Source organism: Pelodiscus sinensis, chromosome 11 (genome assembly GCF_052426305.1).
Source record: "Pelodiscus sinensis isolate ZL-2025 chromosome 11, ASM5242630v1, whole genome shotgun sequence".
Lineage (NCBI taxonomy): Eukaryota > Metazoa > Chordata > Testudines > Trionychidae > Pelodiscus > Pelodiscus sinensis.
The window spans coordinates 16,888,847-16,910,729 of NC_143062.1; the positions used below are offsets into that span (position 1 = coordinate 16,888,847).

Consider the following 21,883-nt stretch of genomic DNA (forward strand, 5'->3'; position numbering starts at 1 on the left):
CCAGGGAAACCTGGGGAGGGCTAGCCTCCCACTAGTTCGAATTAAGGGGCTACACACCCTTTAATTCGAACTAGCTAGTTCGAACTAGGCTTAATCCTTGTAAAATGAGGTTTTCCTAGTTCGAACTAAGTGCTCCGCTAGTTCGAATTAAGTTCGAACTAGCGGAGCGCTAGTGTAGCGCCTATCAAAGTTAGTTCGAACTAACGGACGTTAGTTCGAACTAACTCTGTAGTGTAGACATACCCCGAGTGATTCGGCAACAAAATGGCAAATGAAATTTAATGTGGATAAGTGTAAAGTAATGCATGTTGGGGGGTGGGGGAAGGGACCCCAACTATATGTACAGTATGATGGGGGCTAATTTGGCTATGACAAATCAGGAAAGATCTTGGAGTTATCATGGACAGTTCTCTGGAAACTTCCGCACAGTGTGCAGCGGCAGTCAAAAAGGCAAATAGGATGCTAGGAATTATTAAGAAAGGGATAGAAAATAAGACCCAGAAAATCTTACTGCCCCTGTATAAAACTATAGTACGCCCACATCTTGAATACTGTGTACAGATGTAGTGGTCTCACCTCAAAAAAGATATTTTTGTCTTGGAAAGGGTTCAGAAAAGGGCAACTAAAATGATTAGGGGTTTGGAACGGGTCCCATATGAGGAGAGGTTAAAGAGACTGGGACTGTTCAGTTTAGAAAAGGAGACTGAGGGGGGATATGATAGAGGTATATAAAATCACGAGTGGTGTGGAGAGGGCGGATAAAGAAAAGTTATTTATTAGTTCCCTAAATAGAAGAACTAGAGGACACCAAATTAAATTAATGGGTAACAGGTTTAAAACTAATAAAAGAAAGTTCTTCTTCACACAGTGTGTAGTCAACCTGTGGAACTCCTTGCCAGATGAGGCTGTGAAGGCTAGGACTATAATAGAGTTTAAAGAGAAGCTAGATAATTTCATGGAGGTTAGGTCCATAAAAGGCTATTAGCCAGGGGATAAAATGGTGTCCTTGGCCTCTGTTTGTCAGAGGCTGGAGAGGGATGGCAGGAGACAAATCGCTTGATCATTGTCTTTGGTCCACCCTCTCTGGGACACCTGGTGCTGGCCACTGTTGGCAGACAGGCTACTGGGCTAGATGGACCTTTGGTCTGACCCAGTACAGCCGTTCTTATGTTAAAAGTGATATTTTTAACATAAAAAGCCATTTACTCATTACATAGGCATCTGGTTGAAACTAGAATTTTCTGGAATCTTTGTTTTGTGTGAGATGCTTCCACTTACTCCCATAGCTCAGACTTAGGAAGGAACTGAAATCATCTGCATAAATTTAGCTCCTTCTAGTGATCAAACTCAGAATTGCACTGCACAATTCAGAATGTTGCTACCTCTCTCTGCATTTATTTCCTGTAGCTAAACACTTTTTAGATCTCAGTGTACAGTGAGATTACTGCCAGGACCTTCTTAAAAAACAGGAGCCAATATGGTAGGCTGTCAGAGAAATAGCTTGGGTTTCAATTGACCAATGTTGGTAATTAGCCTGGACATCATGGATAGTCGGTAAAGCTAGGCCTGCTGAGGCCCCACCCCTAACTGTAGAGGAGGGGGTGGGGCTGCACAATGAGCATGTGCGTGTCCCCCTACCATGGGGAGGGGAAGAGAGAGGAGGAGGTGAGCATGTGCGTGCCCTAGCTTCCCCAGCCCAGAGCACTGGGGGTACGTCTAGACTACAGGCTTTTGTCAACAGAGGCTTTGTTGACAGATACTGTCGACAAAGAGCATCTAGACTACAGCCGGTTCTGTTGACAAAGCAAGCCACTTTGTCGACATGAGAGTTTAGATGCAAAGGACAGTGTAGATGCAATAACACCTTTTTGTTGACAGAACTCTGTTGACAAAAGGCGTTATTCCTCGTTGAATGAGGTTTGCTGCCGTCGACAAAACTGCCGAGTTCTGTCGACGTTATGTTGACAGAACTCGGCGGTAGTGTAGCTGCAGGTATAGTTTTGTTGTCAAAAGTCCACTTTTGTCAACAAAACCCTGTAGTCTAGACACACCCCGGGGAGGGAGGAGGCCGCACAGCCCAAGTGTTCCTGTTCCTGGAGCACCATTAAGTGTTGAGAGTGCGTGGCTCCAGCCCCCCTGCCAGGGAGGATAGGCGCTGGGGGCAGCAACACTCTCCTCAGAATGTTTACAGCAGGCATTCTGGGGGTAGAGTGTGTCGGTGGGGACATGCTTGGCAGTTTGGGAAGGCAAAGCCTTCCCTTGCGTAGGCTACCAGATGCCCCTGCTGGACACATAATCAATTAGCATTATTTATTGTGTGTACTTCCAGAGCCGGCTTAGGGGTGGGCGAGCCGGTTGGTTGCCCAGGGCCGCCATTTTCAAGGGGCCGCCGACAGAGCCGGTCTTAGCAGCAGACCGTGACCGCATTTTGGCTCTCTCTGGTTTCTCCCCGAACCTTTTTTTTTTGCTTGTTTTTTGCACTTAGGAGCCTCAGTCATGAACCAGGACCTCTTTTCGCTAGGCACAGTACAAACACAGAACAAAAAGATGGTCACTGCCCCAAAGAGCTCACAATGTAGGTATAAAACAAGAGCCAACAAACAGATGGATACACGGACAGGGGAGTACAAGGGAACAATGAGACAATATCGGTCAGCATGATAGGTAAATGTCTTGGTACTCCCAGCAACCTAATCATTGTCAAGTTTTTTTGTTGATATTACAACAAAGGTGAGTTTTGGAGGAAGATGAAGCCATTTTATGGATGTTTACAGAGGCGGCATGAGAGAATGCGTTATGGTGTTTGCAGATTTAACAAGTGGGTAATGGAAGTGCAGGCATTGTGGAAGCAGAAGTCAACATTTTGATAGTGGATGAGGTCAGGTGGGATAGGGCAATGGTCCCCAAACTTTTTGGTCACCTGGGAGTGCAGGAGTTTGGGGATGTGGGAATATGAGGGGCTCAGGGCAGAGGGTTTAGGTATATGATGGACTCAGGTTTGGAGCATGGGGGGGTGCAGGAATGTTGTGATGCTGCAGCAAGATGGGCGCTGGGCCCCAATTAGAGGCTTGTTGGCCAGGCTTCATTTTCAAATAAAGTAAAATACTATGTCAAACACAAAGGCTATGTCTACACTGGCATGATTTTCCAGAAATGCTTTTAACGGAAACGTTTTCCGTTAAAAGCATTTTCGGAAAAGCGCGTCTAGATTGGCCACGGACGCTTTTCCGCAAAAAAGCCCTGATTGCCATTTTTGCGATCGGGACTTTTTTGCGGAAAACAAATCTCAGCTGTTTACACTAGCCCTTTTGTGCAAAAGTTTTCCGGAAAAAGACTTTTGCCCGAACGGGAGCAGCATAGTATTTCCGCAAAAGCACTGACAATCTTACATGAGATCGTCAGTGCTTTTGCGGAAATTCAAGTGGCCAGTGTAGACAGCTGGCAAGTTTTTCCGGAAAAGCGGCTGATTTTCCGGAAAAACTGGCCAGTCTAGACAGAGCCAAAAGGTTTCAGCATTGTCTTTTTTTATGGCAGGGGTGGGGAACCTTTTTTGGGTTGGGGGCCACTGATCCACAGAAAAATCAGTCGGGGACCACACAAGTGAGAAACAAACAAAACAAAAAAAACCCGCCAACTCCAAAAAACCCCAACCCTCACTGATGTGGCCCCCAACTGAAACACCTCACTCCCCTGGTGCTCCAGACCCATGGTGGGGGGAGGAGGAGAAGGGACTGAGGTTCAAGGCCTCAGGCCAGATTTATTCTTCTGGGGTTCCAGGGTTAATGGAATTTGTGGGTCTCCCTAGGCTCTAGAGTAGGGCCAAAAATGAGGAGTTAAGTGTGGGGATGGGGCTGCCAGCAAGTGGGATAGAGATGGGGGTGAAGAGGAGATGAGGGTGCGAGGTCTGGGTGGGACGTAAGGTGCAGGAACAGGCTAGGAGTAGGGTGTGTGGCTGGGGGAGGGAGCAAGCGCGAGGGACGGTGGAGGAGCAGACTGAGGCTACATGTAGACTGCAGGCTTCTTGCACAAGAAGTTTTTTTTGGAAGAGATCTTCCAGAAAAAACTTCTAGTGAAAGAGCGCGTCCGCACACAAAAGCACATTAAAAAAATGTTCCGCTTTTGCGAAAGAGCATCCAGACTGATTGGACGCTCTCTCGCAGAAAAGGCCACCTGGAACCACTCCAGGCAGGGTTTTAGGTCACCAGTTGCTTCCGAGTGCTGGTGCCGGAGCCTTGCAGAGACACACACTTAAAGGGACCCCCCTGGACAGCCACTCCTCTGCTTCTGCTGCATGCTTGCTATCTCTTCGAGGGACAGCGAAGTTCTTGCAGTGCCTGCTGTGGTAGCCCTGTTCTTTTTTGGACACCACAGCTTTGTTCTTTGTGCCATAGAGCCGGAGCTGCCCCTGGGCATGCAATGGCCCCACACGGCCGTGCTGCACTTTTTGCAGCACTTTCTGCCAGCTGCCTTCCTGGTCCTGCACGACCTGGACCCTGAGTTTATTCTAGGGACCCTCTCCATGGCTATGGCTGCTCCACTCTGGCAACTGCACCCCACTGTGGAGAGGCGTTTTTGGAGGCTCAACACTAGTTCAGACTGGTGGGACCGGCTAGTCCTGGAGCAGTGGGATGACCAGCAGTGGCTCCAAAACTGCCGCATGTGGAAGGCCACCTTTTTGGAGCTATGTGCCTGGTTCGCCCCCGCCCCCCAGAGACACGACACCCACCTGTGGCCTGCCATCCCCCTGGAGAAGCAGGTTGCAATTGCCTCTGGAAGCTCACCACCCCCGACAGCTACCAGTCAGTAGGCAACTAGTTTGGTGTGGTGAAGTCCACCGTTGGGACCCTCTTCATGGAGGTAAGGAGCTCTCAGGCTGCAGGGGGGTGGGGGAGAGTGTTGCATAAGGGGGACCCTCGGGAAAGGGGTGCTGGCAGCTGTGGGGGTGGAGTGGAAGCCCTGTCCCTGGGAGCTTGTGTCATTTTGCCCTCACACAGCTCCGCTCCTGGGGGGGAGGGGCGGCCTTATAGGAGGTAGCTTCTGGGGTGTGGCGGCGAGTCGGGGACCCCCTGATCCTGCACCACGTCTGCAACACGATGAGACTCCACCAGCCAGTAGAACAGAGAGGGTTTATTGCTTCTCCAGGATACAGCACAGCATAGACGTGATGTGGACATAAGGAGTCGGGCTGGCAGCCCTAGACCCCTTGGGGCAGGGGTGCATAGCCCCCCTGAACTACCAGCACTCTGCTTAGTCTCCTCTCCATGTCATCCCAGCCAAAAACTGCCCACGTTCCAGGCCCTGCCCCCCAGCCATGTGGCTGTCTCCGCCTCCTTTCCTTTCCTTTGTCTCTCCCTCAGGGAAGAGGCTTGTCATCTGCTCAGGCTGGGACTAGATGTCTGGGCCAATACAGTGGGTGAGTCAGTGGGAAAAAAAAAATCACACATCACAGCGTAGGGGAACCCCGAATTACAGAGCAGACAGCACCCCCACTACATCACATGGTTTGTTTGAGGGGAGCAGGACGGGCACCTTCCAAGGGCTCAGGCACTCCCTCTCCCATTCTCTGTTTTGTGTGTTTCTTGTCTCCTTCTGCAGGTGGTGAGGGCCATCAACTCCATCCTGCTGCAGAGGGTCATCCGCTTGAGGCCCTTTCAAGATCGTTGGGCCAAAACAACATCAGATTGATGGGTCATGAAGCTCATAACATCAAGCTACGTGATTCCATTCCTATCCCTGCCTCCTACTACCCTTCCTTTCCTCCCCCCTCAGGGACCCATCTCACAGATCTCTTCTAACTCAAGAGGTGATCCACCTTCTCGACATAGGTGCAATAGAGAGAGTTCCAGAGGCATTCGAGGGCAGGGGTTTTTACTCCCATTATTTTCTGACTGAGAAAAAGTCCGGAGGGTGGAGGCCTATTTTTGATCTGCGACAATTGAATCATTATATATGCAAATGGTGCTTCAAAATGGTGACGCTCACAACCAACATATCAGCTTTGGAGCAACATGACTGGTTTGTGTCCCTCGATCTGCAGGACACCTACTTTCATATTACCTTCACCCTGCCCACAGGAGATTCCTCCGCTTCATAGTGGGCAACAGTCATTACCAGTACAAGGTGCTTCCGTTTGGGCTGTCATCGGCCCTTAGAGTTTTCTCAAAGACACTCGCTGTAGTAGTGGCATTCCTTCATCGGCTAGGAATCATCATTTTTCCATACTTGGGACGACTGCTTCCTCAGGGCTCCTTCCTTCAAGGAGGCCTTACGAGCCGTCACTACCACAAGGTCTCTGTTCGACACCTTGGGACTCATTCAAAAGTCCTCCCTTGTCCCGCAACAATCCATAGAGTTCATAGGAGCCCGCCCCGAGTTCACCACGGCGTATGCCTACCTACCTGCTGCCAGATTCCAGGCCATTCAAGATCTCGCACAGGTCATCACCACAAGCCCCACCGTCACTATCTTATGTGCCTCCGACTTTTGGGTCACATAGCAGCAACTACGTACGTCGTGGCCAATGCAAGACTCCATCTTCGCTGTCTCCAGCACTTGCTGTCCAAGGTATACACCCCGGGCAGACACGACATGCACAGGACTGTAATAGTACCCGCTCTGGTCAGGCAGTCCTGCACCTGGTGGACTATTCAGCACAACATGCTGGCAGGCGTACCCTTTCACAAACCTCAACCGATGGTTCAGCTAACGACAGCTGCCTCCCTCCTGGGCGGTGTGAGCAGTCACCATCCCCCCACTCCAGGGACAAGCTGGTGGGTGGGGTGCATAGCCGTTGGCCCACCCTGGAAGAAGCTAGAAAGCAGGGTGCACAGCCTCTCCCCACTGCAGCAACAAGCCAGTGGGCAGGGTGAATGGTCCCTGCCACTCCAGGGAAAAAGTCAGCGTTCACTCACTCCACTCCCCATCCCAGTCCTCTGCCCTGACTCCTACACTGTGTCCCCCCTACACCGCCAGCCCCCTGACCTGAAGGACCCAGGCAATGCTGAGTAAATCTTCTAACAAGAGCCTTCTATTAAAGCCACATTTAAAGTTTATACATAAATGTAGAACGATCACGAGATAATAGCAGCAAGATATTTGCAATCCCAAGCCTTGAGCTTGTCTAAACTTGCAGCATTTAGGCAGCACTTTTAAGAAAACATTGTGGTTGTGACCCCAGTGCTGGGGGAGAGCTCTGCCAATGCTCTAGGAAACCCACCTCCGCAAGGGGCATAGCCCTCAGCTCTGGAAACCTGTCTACACTGGCAAGTTCCTGCTTTGAGACTTGCTGCACTCCAGGCATGGAGAGGGGTGATTTTTCACACTCCTGAGCAAGACAGTTTCTGTGCAGTAATTTGCCAGTGTACACAAGCCCTTCAGGTGCCAGTTCTGGAGCTTTAACATCTATCAAAAACACACGCTTGATACTTTATACCGGGGGTGGCCAACCTGTGGCTCTTGAGCCGCGTGTGGCTTTTTTCTCTCAGAAATGCGGCTCTCAGGGTTACGGCTTGTTTGGAGCTGCATGCCCGCTTTGTGCACATGCCCCAGCGTCTGGAAGGAGAAGTGCGTGGCTGTAGATGTGGAAGCTCCAGTCAGATCCAGGCATTGGGTTAGAATGGAATCTGGGGAGGAGTCTGGGGGTGCCTGGTTCTCAGGGAGGGGGAGGGCATTGTGTTAGAATCGGGGGGGGGGCCTGAGGGTGCCCGGGGGAGGGCACTGGGTTAGAGTGGGGGAGGGGGGGAGCCTGGCTCTGGGGGAGGGATGTGTGGCTCTGCACTACTACTATCTACAGCTCTTTTGGCTCCATGGGTATGTCTACACTAGCCTCCTAGTTCGAACTAGGGAGGCTAATGCAGGCATTCAAAGTTGCAAATCAAGCTTGGAATTTAAATATCCCACGCTTGATTTGCATCTTCCCGGCCAGTCACCATTTTTTGAAGTTTACAAGTCCGGACTAACAGTCCCTGCCGTGTGTAGACATGGGCAGTTAGTCTGGACTTGTAAATTTCAAAAATAGCGACTGGCCGGGAAGATACAAATCAAGCCTGGGATATTTAAATCCCGGGCTTGATTTGCAACTTTGAATGCCTGCATTAGCCTCCCTAGTTGGAACTAGGGGGCTAGTGTAGACATGCCAGTCTAGACGTAGCCTAAGGGTAAGATTTAGCGCAAATACTCTAAACACAAGAGTTTTTGCGTTAGACTATTTGAGTAAGAGAGCATCTATACTGGCATGCTTTTGCGCAAAAGCATCCGTGCCAGTGTAGACGCTCTCTTGCGCAAGAAAGCTCCGATGACCATTTTAGCCATTGGGCTTTCTTGCGCAAGAAAGTGATGTTACCGGTCTACACTGGCCTCTTGCGCAAGAATACTTGCACAAGAGGACTTATCCCTGAGTGGGAGCATCAGAGTATTTGCGCAAGAAGCACTGATTTCATACAGTAGAATGTCAGTGTTCTTGTGCAAATACTTGGTGGCCAGTGTAGAAAGGCGGCAAGATTTTGCCAATGTAGACACAGCCTCAGTGTCTAACTGGTTGGCCACCTCTGCTTTATACACCATCTTTAGTAGAGATAATAAATAAACTCTGCTTACTTTCTCCAACAGACACACTCTGGGTTACTGCCATTATCTGCTCTATTTTGGTCAATTGTTTTCACTAAAAACATAATTGTAACATGCAATTAAGGCTTTTTCTCTTTCATTAAGAAAGGGATTTCTTTTTGCTAATTATTTTGGTATTTATGTTGACTATCGACAATGATGCACGTAGCTCACTAACATTTGACTCCATCACTGCTATTGGTTTCATAGTTGGAACTGCATTTATTTTCAAGCAGATGTTAAGTTATTCTACAGCTATAACTAAAATACATTTTGAAAATAAGCGACCTTCATACAGTTCTCCCTCAAGAAGTTCAGTGATAAATTTAATGCAGTTTTTTAAATGTGCACTATCAGCCTGCAGGCATGTCCTCTGGAATGGTGTCCAAAGCATGAAGGGGCATGTGGATATTTAGCATATATAGCACAAACCATACTTTAAAATACCTGATATAAAACCATGCAAATACCTGTTCTCACTTCTTGGTAATATTGTAAATAAGAATAAGTGTTTGTCTAAGGCCGTGGTCACCAACAGGTCGATCGCGAGGTGTCCTGTCCGCTCTGCCCCCATTTCCCTCCCACCCCCGAGAAGCCACACTACCTACCTCAAGTGAAAATGGAGGTAGTGTCGGCTTCCCGAGGATAGACAGAAGTCCCGCAGCTTAGCGCCACTTCCGGCGATTGCGAAAGTGCGCTAGCTGCTCCGCGGGGTGTACTGAGGGAGGGAGTATCTGCTCCCTGCACCGCACAGGAGGGGTAAGTCAGCCCCAGGGGAGGTGCGCGCGGGAGGCAGGCCGCCCTGGGGCGTGCAGGCGTGTGTGTGTGTGTGTGTGTGTGTGTCAGCACCGGGGGAGGCGCAGGTGCGTGCACGGGCAGGGCTTCCCTGCGCCGGGGGGGGGGGGGGGGGAAGAGTGTCGGCCCCGGGGCAGGCACGCGCTGGTTTCCCTCTGCTGGGGGGGGAGGGGGGAGGAAATCCTGGGAGGAGGCAGATGCAGGGAACTCTCTGCCTCCATTGGCACCCCACTCCCTGCTCCCCAGCTCCCAAACGCTGTCCCCACTCTCCTGTCTCCAGTCACAGAAATCTGTCCCCACTGGCACCCTATCCCCAGCTGCAGAACCCTGTCCTCTGCCCCCTTCGCACCCTGTTCCCTTTCCCGTGGCCCCAGCCGCAGAACTGTCCCCACAAAATGTATAATTATAAATGCTTCATTTTAGATTTAAATAGCATGAATAACAGACCATTTATTTCATAACTATAAACATGTGATTTTAATTTTATATATTGCATAATTTAAAAATAAACTGTTTATCAGAGTGTGTAAGTAAGGGTAAGGATAGCAAGTGAAGGACAGGAGGAGAATAGAGAGGGCGAGGCTTCAAGGAAGGGGGAAAGTGCTAAGGCAGCTACCTGCCTGTCCTGGCAATGCAGACTGCGCAGCAGGCCTGGTTCCTAGAAGGAGGTGAGGAAAGAGCACACAAGGCTCCGTGCATTGCCCCTGCCCTGAGCAGAGCTCCACACACTTCCATTGGCTAGGAACCTGCTGCTGGCTGCTTCTGGTTTTGCAGACCATGCTGTGCCCTAGAACAGGCAGGAAGCCTGCTTTTGCACTCCTGCTGCGCTGCTGACTGGGAGCTACTCAAGGTAAGTCCCCTCCTGCCCCAGCCCTGACCCTCTCCCGCCCCCCAAAGCTGGAGCCCCCTCCTACACCCAAGAGCTCTCATCCTCAGCCTGGAGACCACAAATTATGTTGGGTCATGAACATCAACAATTTTCTTCAACTGGATCATGAGAAAAAAAAAAGTTTGAAAACGGCTGCACTACAGTACTCCTGTGAGGTGAGCTGAAAAATACTACTTCTAAAACTCCAAATATTTGCTATAAAAATAATATGAAGTGAGTAGTGTATGCTTTCTATTCTGTTGTAACTGAAAGCTAACTTTAAATTGGTATTCTATTTAGCAGCACAATTAAAACTGACTAACTCTATAAACGTTGTAATTTGTTTAGAGTTAATGCCTTGAAATTAATGGTGATTAATTGACTGCTCCATTTTAAATAGTTTAAACTCCAAGATTTTTTTTTTCCCTAAGACAATGGAAATTAGGGGTTAATGTGTTTACCAAGGCCTTGCTTGATAGATTGAAAATAGATCTAGGTAAAGGGATTTTTAGGTCTCATGTAAATGATATATGTATAGGCATGCTTTACTCTAGAAATCAACAGACTTCAATAAAATTGTTGTGTTACATCTGAAGTTGGGTATATAGTTTATCAAATATTATGTAAACATTCTGATAAATAGGCTTTATCAGTGTAAATTATGCAACGTCAATCCAGAACAATTTCTTTAGAGCTGCTCTGGATTAACAGTGGCAAACTGATATTCAATCTGGTCCCAGGCTAGCTACTAAAAGGTTTGCTTTCATGTATCTAACTTTAGACACAAGAAGCTATACAGCCATGTTAAAGTGCCTCTGTGGCATCCCTAATTTGGTATACTGCTGTATAGACAACACCAGACTCTCCACGGGCTTGTTCAGGCACTTTCACCCATGCAAAGTATAAACTCCTATTCTTCCAGTAGCATTTTATACTTACCCTGCTTGTGCTTTGCTCAGTCGCCAAGTTAAACCTGTGCCAAGTGCAAGGCACTGGAGACATGTGGTCCATGATGCCTGGGCCCAGTAAAGCATCAGAGTGATTTTTGTATAGTAAGTCCAACCTGGCAAACTGACTCAGACCTTGAGCTTCATTGCCTTGATGTAAAACTGCGAGCAACTCCACTGAAGTTAATGGAGGAAAGTTAGATCAAAGTCTGGTCCCTTTGCTTTAAAATTATTCTATTCAGATACCCCCTGCAAGGAGAGAGAGCATCACTTGTAATGTTGCTGACTCTCCTCTTTAGAGAGACCCAAAGAGGAGTGGGGGAGACAGCACGCTGTCCCTTCAAGGGATTGGTGCTCACCGGCCCTAAGGTATGTTCCATCAGGCACAGCAGCAGCTGCCAGCAGTTCTGTGTCTCCCATGTTGAGCTGAGCTCTGTCCTCAAGTCCCTGCTCTGCAGAGGGTTCATGGAGGGCAGCAGGGGACACCTGCCTGTCTCCAAGGCAGCAAGGGGGAGCAGGAGCCAGCTTAAAAGCCGGTTCCTCTCTGCAGGGGGACAGAGGAGGCAGAGGCACAGCGGCGGAAAAGGCACGAAGGGCTCAAGCAGTCCCCACTCGCGCCGGGTCCAACTGCTGCATCTCTGCCTTTTAAATGTAGAGAGAGCCCTGTCATGGCTCCTTCCCCACTCTGGCATGATAAATGCAGAAGTGGGGGCCAGCAGGTGTACCCCAAAGCCTTATCTACCAGGCTTTGGTATAAAACTTTCCCCAAGATCTTAAAACCCTAGATCTTGGGAATAAAACTTCCGCTGCCACCACCCAAATGTTGATAAAGAAATTAGGGGAAAGATCATTTGGAAAATCTTACCCCTAAAATAAAAATCAAGGCACACAATTAACCACTGCTAGGTTAATAAAAAAAAAAAAGAAAGAGCTTTTATTATTACAACAAAATTCGTGTTGCAAACATAATGACTAGATAGGGAGGTAAGAAAATATACTCATGGAAAAACTCCATGGGCCTAGAACTTAGTTACAAAAAAAAGCCAAAACATCTTTTAAACAGTGCCAGATCTCAGATCCCATACCCAATCCATAAAACAATAAAACCTAACAAAACTACCTAAACTTTACCCTACTTACAGAAATTGAAGAATGGTGTCTTGGAGAGAGAGAGACATGCTTGTCCCTCTCTGTAGCTGCAAAAAACTCCTCCTGAGAGACAAAAGGAGAAAGGAAAAAAAACCCAAATTCCTTTGTCCCAGTTTGAAAAGTCCCACCTACATTCTTATTGGTCACTCCACCTGGCTAGGTGTAGTTAACCCCTTAATCCCCAGGCTGCTGGCTAACCCTCATAATCATGACAAGCCCCACAGGGTCTTTTACTGCATTTAAAAGGCAGACGCGAAAGATAGCGAGAGCCCCCCTCCTTTAATTAGCTAATTGATCAATGGAATTTCCATCAACTACTTGATTAGTTGATAATTGAAATCTAACATCCCTACTTGTGGGTATGACAGACCATTACACTTCACCCAGTCAGTCATAGGTGGAGCCCAATCACTTTAGCATTCCCAGCCTTCAGAGCCAAGGAGCTGTGAGCCCCAAGCATAGAGCAGGAGGGGACCAGGACCCTGGTGTCATGGGGAATTTATTGGGTAAGACCTTGGTGAACACAGCAGGTGCCTCATGCTGCAGACTCAACGGTGAAAGGTTCCTCCCTGCCATGCTGACCTACAGGGAAAATTCCTGCCTGCTGCCAAATCAGGTCACCAGTTGGACTGAACAAACCCCCTCCCCTCCAGCCAGCTACACCAGAGAAACGTCCGAGCAGGTTCTCTGGGGCTTCAGAGAAAAGCCAAGAACCCCCCTGGCCCTGCTGACAACTGTACCTCATTGAGTTGGGTGCCTCCGTTGCTAGGAGGATCTGGGCCTCCCAGGAAGCACCCGCACAAGCCTTGGCAGAATCTTGCCTGGCACTTGCTTAGCACGGCCCTCAGTCCCTTACCAACTCTCATGAGCCCCTTACAACTGCAATGTAGCAGAAGGCAGGCTCTGCTCCTCTCTGAGCCGGGGTGGCTGCCAGAGGCGCTGAGGAGAGCGCTGTCTGTCTACATGGCACAGTGAGCATTCAATTCAGCATCTAAGTGGCTGGTTTTCGAAGAAGCTCCGTGTGCTGGGGCCTGAGGGCTTTGGAAAATCCAGCTCTGAGTGTGGGCTGGAGAGGGAGCCCTGGGGGCATCTGGCCCCTTTGGCAGATGACAGGCACAGGGGTGGAGAGAGGGGGCCTGCCAGCTCAGCTAGTGGATCCAGCCCTTAATCTCAGTGAGATACTGCAGCAGTTGGGTTTCCCTGGTTAGCCTAGGTCTGTATTATCACCCCGTTACGGGGCCTGGGCGCGCCCATATGGCCCAGCGGCCAAGTCTCTAATCTCCCCCTATCAGAGTTCAATATGGTGTGGCAGGATAGGGGGATCCAGACCCTCCCTCTCCACCGGGCCCCAGCCCAGGGCCCTATTGGTGGTTCCCACCACTGGCTTGGCAGGGAATCCTTCCCAAAAATGCACAGAGCCCTCCGGGGCCCCTACTGCTCCCTGCCCTGGGCTACTTCCTACCCAATCAGTGACAGCTGATCCAGTGGCTGGTGCAGCAGCAGCATCTGGTGAGTTGGCAGCTGGTGGGGCAATGGCAGCTAGGATAGCTGCAAGCCATGGTCGGTGTGGAGGCTGGTGTTGGTGCAGTGGTTGGGGCTGTAGCTCTGGCTGTTCCTGTGGTCCAGCAGGCACCCCTTCCCCTTCAGGGGTCCACCCCAACTGAGCTGCTCCTCTGGCCTTTATACCAGCCCTGCAGTTGGAGCATGCCTGGGGGGGGGGCCTTCTCAGCCTAGCAGGCCTGATTAGCCTCCCCTTGGCCAGTGTGGCCATCACACCCCCGCTTAATCTCCTGCTTTTCCATTACACCATGTGCCCGTGGGCACTGGCTGTCAGGAAAAAGGCAATTCGTAGGGCAGGGGAGGATCAGGTTAAAGATTGAAATGCCCAGGAGGGCAAGTTAGCAATTAAATGGATTAACTTTGATCAAAGCTTTCCCCTCATCCAGATACCTGTGCAGTCCTTGAGTTACACTCACCATGTCCGTGGCGGAGTTTGTGGCTGGCTGGATTTCAGGTAAGAATAAGAAGGATCCAATTCCCACCTTCCTAGGTGCCATCCAGACACCCTTCTGCTGCTGGGGGGTCAGGACCCTGCCATATCAGGGGCTGCACAGATGAGACAGGCCCTCCCTCCCTGGGTTACATGCTTCACAGACCCCCACCAACTGAGACTTGGGTCCCCATTGTGCCAGGCACTGCAGACACATAGGGAGACAGTTTTGTACCCCAAAGAATTTATAATCTAAATCAGGGGTTCTCAAACTGTGGGTCCAGACCCCAAAGTGGGTTGTGACCCCACTTTAATGGGATCGACAGGCAGTGTTCCCTCTTTTTTCCACCCCTGTGTGGAGTGCGACATCTCCTTCATATTGGTGCACATAAAATTCATATGATGGGAGTGGGGCCAAGGGGTTTGAGTGTGTGAGGGGAGCTCATACCTGGAGCAGAGGGTTGGGGTGAAGGCTATTGGGTAGGGCCAGAGATGAGGGGCTCAGGGCTGGGACAGAGTGTTGGGGTGCAAGGGCACTGGGACTGAGGGGTTTGGGGGACAGGAGGGGGCTCCAGGCTGGGGCTGAAGGATTCAGAATGCTGGAGGGGACTGCGGGTTGAAGTAGGGAGTTAGGGTATCCGAGGGGGTGAGGTCTCTGGGGTAGGCCCAGGGATATGGGGTTTGGGTTACAAGAGGAGGCTCCAGGTTTGGGGAGAGGCTCAGGGCTGGAGGTTGGGGTGCAGAAGGGAGTACAGGCTCTGGGCTGGGTGTGTGGCTTTGGGGTGGGGCCAGAGATGAGAGGTTTGGGGTTCAGGAAGTGGCTCCAGGTTGGGGGGGGCTTAGAGTGGGGTGAGTGGTTTGGACTTGGGCTTACCTAGGTGCTCCTGGTCAGTGGTGCTAAGGCAGGCTGCCTGGTGCCTGTCTGTCCTGAGGCACCAAGCGACCAGCAGGTTTGGCACCTTGCGGGGGAGCATGAGGCTCCGTGGCATGTGGAGCCCCATAGTTCCCCCACCTAGGAGCCAGACGTGCTGCACTGGCTACTGCCCCAACAGGGGAGAGTGGCCCCTCCCTGCTGGCCATGGCAGCTCTGTGCTGGGACTGGCTGGGAGAGGTGCTTCCGAGTCCCTGTGCGGGGCTCAATGGGAAGCTGCAAGGCCACTCAGCTTAGCACCAACTTAGTGGCCAGGGCTGGCGATAGATTTGCTGGGCCCAGGGCTGAGGCCAGAGCCCCACCACCCAGAGCCAAAGCCTGAGGGCTTCACCCTGGGGACCAGGGCTCAGGTTACAGCCCCCCTGCCTGGGGCCAAAACCCTTAGGCTTTAGCTTTGGACTCCTGCCAGGGGCAATAGGTCTTGGGGTTTGGCCTGGCCCCACAACTTGGGCCAGCAGGGCTCAGGAAGTCTCAGGCTGCCCCCACCCCCGGGGTCATGTAGTAATTTTTGTTGTCAGAAGGGGGTTGAAGTGCGATGAAGTTTGAGAATCCAGATCTAAATTAATAGACAAAAGGAAATATTATTCTCCCCTTATAAAGGGGGAAACTGAGGCAGAGAAGTGACTTGCCCAAGATAGGCTGGGAGTCAGGTTCTCTGGATGCCTCCTTCCCCTATTTAGTGGCATTTTTAAAAGAGTGGAATTGAAGTTCAAGTTCAGTTTTCTTGTCGAGAAAGATTTGACAGTTCCCAATCGCTCATTGACAAGTGAGTTAAAAATAACCAAACACTGCCTGCCCCTGGGGGTCTGTGTGCATTTACAACATTGTGACATTTGCTGACAGCGTTGGGATCCCAAAGAAAACAGCGGGGTGTGTATGGGTGTGGGGGAGGGTCGGATTTGATGGGCCTGCTGCTGTAACTCTGGGTCCGTGCAGCACCTGGCTTCTGTGCTCATTCCAGGGAGGTCAGTGGGGGCTAATTCCCAACTGACTTGGTTTTCCTTTGGATGCAGGAGCTGTGGGGCTGGCCTTGGGGCACCCAGTGGACACAGTGAAGGTGAATATGAAGCAGATGCTGCTGTGGGAGTGGGAAGGGACAGGGCACCCTTATCTCTAATAGCCAGGATGAGGAGATAGCCAGCTCCCCAGCAGGGCCTCGCTCAGAGCCGTGCCCCACGCCTCAAAGAGCAAGCAATAGCTAATTTTTTAAACACAATTATTTCTTATTATGGTGGCCCTAACCAAGCTTGGGGGCCTCGTCTGCATAGACTCTTCCTGCCTGAGAGCCGGCTGCCCTGTTAGGCTGGGCACTACAGACCCCCCCCCCCCCACGAGATCAGGGCCCTCCACCCTTTAAGGGAGGCTCTGCACAACACCCCACCCCCCATGCCAGGCACTGCACTGACCCATGTCCAGAGAGAATCCCTCCCCCTCACGAGTCCATAGTCCGATTAGACAAGGGCACAAAGGCACTTGCCCCATGTCCCTGGCAAAAGCAGAACGAGAACGTAGGAGTCCGGACTCCCAGCACCCCCTGCTTTAACTCTCCTAGACACTTCTCTTCTGCCAGAGCTGTGAACAGAAGCTGGGAGTGCAAAGTCCCAGGCCACTGCTCCCCCGCCTCCCGCCCCCCATTGTCTAGAAAATGCCACCTCCAAGTGCCTCTCAGGAGGACTTTGGCTTTCGCATAAACGGCTGCTGTTAATACCTCCCTGCAAAGCCTGTCTCTGGTTCCAGGTGCGGCTGCAGACACAGTCTGGCTACCGGGGGATCCTGGACTGCGTGATGAGAATGTACCGCAACGAAACGGTTGGAGGAAGCACGTTTATTATTTGTATAACAACAGCGCCAAGAGACCCCTGCCCCGTGGCCGAAGCCAGCCTTATGCTGGGTGCCGCATCTCCACCCAACTGAGATCAGCCCCACCCCTGTACTGTATGATGGCGTGCCATGTGTGTTCATAGGCATCAGCAGGGAGGCTGTGCCCCAGTCACTCCCTCACCATGGCTCACTCCGAGCTCGGGCCCCATATCCCTAGCGCAGGGGTTGATCCCACCATGGGCGCTGGTTGAAAATTCAGCTGGGGAAGGCAGCCAAAACCCCGCCCCTTCCATCCAAAGCCACACCCCTTCTCTAAGACCATGCCCCTTCATAGCCTTCCCTTCCCAAATCCTGCCAAACCCCACCTCGGGGCTGGGGCTACTTCATGGCACAGCCCCAACCACCAGGGCTACCATGTGGCACAGCCCAGACCCCTCATGGGCAGCTGAATAATATAGGCAATTTTGGGAAAGCAATATCTTCCCTTGCCTATGTTACCTGCTGCCCATGGATCCCACCATGCTGCCCTTTTCCTTGCAGGTTCGAGGCTTCTTTAAGGGGATGAGTTTCCCACTGCTGAGTGTGGCTGTAGCCAACTCAGTGATATTCGGGGCCTACAGCAATGCCCTGTTGTACCTGACTGCCACCCACCACCGTGACCGCAGCACCAACCCCCCCAGCTACGCCCACATCCTCACTGCTGGCTGCTTCTCTGGCCTGATGCAGGTGAGGGACCACGCAGCTCGTGCAAAGGCAGGGCGAGGGGAGCAGAACTCCTGGGTTCTAGTTTGGGGAGGGGAAGGGAGTCTGGTCCAGTGGTTAGAGCAGTGAGGGTTTGGGAGTCAGGAGGACTCCTGAGTTCTGGCCCAGCTCAGTGGGGTGTAAGGAGACTATAGCAAGTGGGCAGGGGCGGCAGGTTTGTATAATTTTTGGTGTTGCCCAGAATGGGTCTAGTTCCCCTCCCCCCCACCCTGTAAGCTGATATATATTTTATTAAATAATGTAAAAATGGACTGGAAACCGTAAGCATTTAACAGTTTCCCTTTATTGCACACTATCACTATCGTAAGAAAAAATTATTTAACTAAGAGTATCAACGTTATTAAGACTCTTTTGAATATGGAAACAACCAAGCACTCTTTGATCAATAACCCTCAAAAGCAAATACTTTCTAAAATTAAAACAAATATAGCCCCTTCTTTTGCAATGTTCTTCAGGAGGCAGCAAACACTTTTTGTTGTTGTTTGGTTCTTGAAATGAAGTCATCCAGGAGACTTGCCATGTCCAATTCAGAGGTAGAGTTCTTATGAACGTCCAGTGGCTCTGGCCCCAGCTCCACCACTGACCGTCGGGAGAGGGCGAATGGCTCTGCCCTAGCGGCAAGACCCCAGGCCCCAGCACCGAGGGGGCAGCTCTTGGGTTCGGGGTCCTGGCTCCCTCCAGCCTCCCGTGTCCTCCGCCGGCCTCATGGAGACGTGCTCCTCCCCCTTTCTCAACTGTGCGGCCCTGGCTTTTGAAATGCCTGCGGGGCCGCTGGAGCATGCGCAGCAGTGCCAAGGCGCGCCGGGCTGCGCAGCTTTTGACGCTGCGGCTGCCGGTGTCTTCTTGCTGGGGCGGGGGGACGGGCTTGCCCTGTCACACCCCTCCTCCTCCAGCAGCCTCCAGCCGGTCCGTCTGCCAGTCCACCCCTTCATTAGGGTGTGCCTAATGGGCAAGGGAGAGCCATGTGCAGCTTTCATTCCGTCAGGGACACTCTGGGGCCGGGCCCCCGGCTTTGAATATTCCTGGAGCATGGGCACCACGAGCCCATATAACTCGCCGCCTATGCAAGTGGGACAGGGAGTCAGGGCACTGGGTTTCTCCCCCCAGGCCCCAGCCGTCATTTCATGTCAGTTTTTTCCATGAAGGGACTAATTGGGACTCATTTTTCCCTCCCTTTCACTCCTGCAATATCTCAGGTCGTGGTCCTGGCTCCTGTTGACCTGATCAAAGTTCGGCTACAGAACCAGACTCACCCCTATTGGCTGAGGAGTCCAGCGATGGGCCCTGGAGCCCACTACCGGGGCCCACTGCACTGTGGTGTCAGCATATTCCGCAAGGAGGGGGTGCTGGGCCTGTTCCGGGGCACCTGGGCCCTAGTGCTGCGAGATACACCCACCATGCCCATCTACTTCCTCACCTACGTCAGCCTATGCCAGGCTGTGACAGCGCAGGGGCGGGAACCTGGTGAGACGAGAATACAGTGTAGGGGGCTGCCCTCCCTCCCAAAGCAAGGGGAAGAGACTGCAGGGAACTGGGATTCCTGTAGTGGAAGGTGGGTGGTGCTTTTGTGGGTCCTGAACAATTAAGGAGGATCTTTTCATACAGTGCTGAAATGCAGCCACTTTGTGGGTGGAAACTAACAGGTGTGGAACAACCGTGCTGTAATTAACCACGACCAACGCACTGGGGGATGGCACTGACTGAGGAGAAATACCCCCTGCTGAGCCCCACATCTCCTGCGGCCAAGCCCCAACTCTCTTACCTTCCTTTTGCTCCCAGGGCCGATAACAGTTCTCGTGGCTGGCGGCTGCGCAGGCACAGCCTCCTGGGCCTTAGCCACGCCCATGGATGTGATCAAGGCCCGGCTGCAGATGGACGGCATGAAGGGTGTGTCCTATCGCGGGGTCTTGGATTGCATCCACACCAGCATTCGGCATGAGGGACCCCAGGTCTTTCTAAAGGGCCTGTCCCTGAACAGTATCCGTGCCTTCCCCGTTAATGCGGTGACTTTCCTGAGCTATGAGAACATCCTGAAACTCCTCTGCTGAGCCGCACACCCGCATCGCCTCCTGCTGAGCCCCCTGCAAGACAGCTGCCAAGCACGGCACTGGGGCCAGCACTGACTGCAAGTATGTCTACACTACAAAGTTAATTCGAACTAATAGCCGTTAGTTCAAATTAACTTTCATAGGGGCTACACATACAAATCGCTAGTTCGAATTTAAATCCAACTAGCGGAGAGCTTAATTTGAACTAGGAAAACCTCATTCTACGAGGACTAACGCCTAGTTTGAATTAAGTAGTTCGAATTAAGGGCTGTGTAGCCACTTAATTCGAACTAGTGGGAGGCTAGCCCTTCCCAAGTTGCCCTGGTGGCCACTCTGGGCCAAACCAGGGAAACTTTTCTGCCCCCCTCCCGGCCCCGGAACCCTTAAAGGGGCACAGCCTGGCTACAGTGCTTGTGCTAATTGCAAGCCTGCTGCCACCCAGCCCTCCGCCTCTTCCCAGGACCAGGCTGGCGGCTCCCAGGAGCCTGCCCGGGGCCGCAAGAGGTGGGTGCCCGCCTGGTCTAGTGCGGAGATCGTGGATCTCATCGAGGTTTGGGGGAAGGCCTCCAATGTCCACGACCTCTGCACTAGGCACAGGAATGCGGCCATCTAGGGCAGGATAGCTGCCAGCCTGGCCACCAAAGGCCACATGCAAACCCAGGAGCAGGTTTGCATGAAAATCAAGTTGGTCCAGTGAGACCCCCGACCCTGAGCTTAGAACATAAGAACAGCCGTACTGGGTCAGACCAAAGGTCCGTCTAGCTCAGTAGCCTGTCTGCCGACAGCGGCCAACAGCAGGTACCCCGGAGGGGATGGACCAAAGATAATGACGAAGTGATTTGTCTCGTGCCATCCATCTCCAGTCTTCCACAAACAGAGGCCAGGGACACAGTTCCTACCCCCTGGCTAATAGCACTCCCTGGACCCAACCTCCATGAATTTATCTAACTTCTCTTTAATCTCTGTTATAGTTCTAGCCTTCACAGCCTCCTGTGGCAAAGAGTTCCACAGGTTGACTATGTGCTGTGTGAAGAAGAACTTTCGCTTATTAGTTTTAAACCTGCTGTCCATTCATTTCATTTGGTGTCCTCTAGTCCTTATATTATGGGAACTAATGAAGAACTTTTCTTTATTCACCCTCTTCACACCACTCATGATTTTATATACCTCTATCATATCCCCTCTCAGTCTCCTCTTTTCTAAGCTGAAAACTCCCAGTCTCTTTAGCCTCTCTTCATATGGGACCTGTTCCAAACCCCTAATCATTATAGTTGCCCTTTTCTGAACCCTTTCCAAGGCCAAAGTATCTTTTTTGAGGTGAGGAGACCACATCTGTACACAGTACTGAAGATACGGCGTATCATAGTTTTATACTTCCCCTCCTTCTTCTTCCCCAGGCTTCCCCCTTCCAGCTCCCTCCTCCCAGGTTTCCACCTCCCCTCTCTCACCCTCTCTCTTCCCCTCTCCCACCTCCTTTTCCCAGTCTCCCCAGAGGTTAATCTCCCCCCCTCCCAGTTTTGTTAAATAAAGAGAGTTTCTATTTTTGAACACACATGTCCTTTATTTTTTATATCAGGAAGGGGGGCTAGGGAGGGGTAAGTGGAAGGAGGTGAGGGAGGAATGGGGCACGAGCCCCCGATGGGGAGGACTGGGGTGGCTTTGCGGGCTCCTCGGGGTGGAAGCCCTCTTGCAGGGCCTTTTGGATCCTGACAGTCCCCCAATTGGCCCCTCAGGATGGCAGCCTACGGCAAGTGCAGCCGGGCTGATGGCCAAGTGCTGTGATGTGCCGAGTGCGGGCACTCAGGGCACTCCAAGACAGGACTGCTTTGCTGTCCCTCATTGAGTTAGACAAGCAAGTGGGGAACCCTGAGAACTGTCTGTTCGGGGTGGGGGTCGGGTCCCTTTAAGCACAGCCCTTGGCTAGCCTGAGGCAGCAGCTCCACACTCTAAGTCCTAACCTGATGCCCT

General features: G+C 51.6%; 1 protein-coding gene across 5 annotated transcripts; it reads left to right on the forward strand.

Annotated features, from left to right (window-relative positions):
* The first annotated feature begins 10,055 nt into the window (after nt 1–10,055).
* SLC25A45 (solute carrier family 25 member 45) lies at nt 10,056–21,463 on the forward strand. Of its 5 annotated transcripts, none has more exons than XM_089781143.1 (7): nt 10,056–10,249; nt 14,310–14,377; nt 16,298–16,341; nt 17,022–17,093; nt 17,646–17,831; nt 19,064–19,331; nt 19,647–21,463. In XM_089781143.1, the coding sequence occupies exons 2-7, from the start codon at nt 14,341–14,343 to the stop codon at nt 19,913–19,915; spliced, it is 876 nt and encodes a 291-aa protein (XP_089637269.1). In that variant the 5' UTR covers nt 10,056–10,249; nt 14,310–14,340; the 3' UTR covers nt 19,916–21,463. The 5 variants fall into 5 exon arrangements, with proteins under 5 accessions (XP_089637269.1, XP_089637271.1, XP_075795291.2 ...); XM_089781145.1 differs by lacking the exon at nt 10,056–10,249 and adding an exon at nt 10,294–10,443 and having other exon boundaries at nt 19,064–19,419; XM_075939176.2 differs by lacking the exon at nt 10,056–10,249 and adding an exon at nt 10,295–10,443.
* The last annotated feature ends 420 nt before the right edge of the window (nt 21,464–21,883 follow it).

Bases quoted from the DNA above. Each gene is read 5' to 3' on its own strand.
- SLC25A45 (XM_089781143.1), top strand. From the start codon at position 14,341: ATGTCCGTGGCGGAGTTTGTGGCTGGCTGGATTTCAG. The intron at 16,342-17,021 runs GTGAATATGAAG...CTCTGGTTCCAG, and splicing joins ACCCAGTGGACACAGTGAAG to GTGCGGCTGCAGACACAGTC. The intron at 19,332-19,646 runs GTGAGACGAGAA...TTTTGCTCCCAG, and splicing joins AGCGCAGGGGCGGGAACCTG to GGCCGATAACAGTTCTCGTG.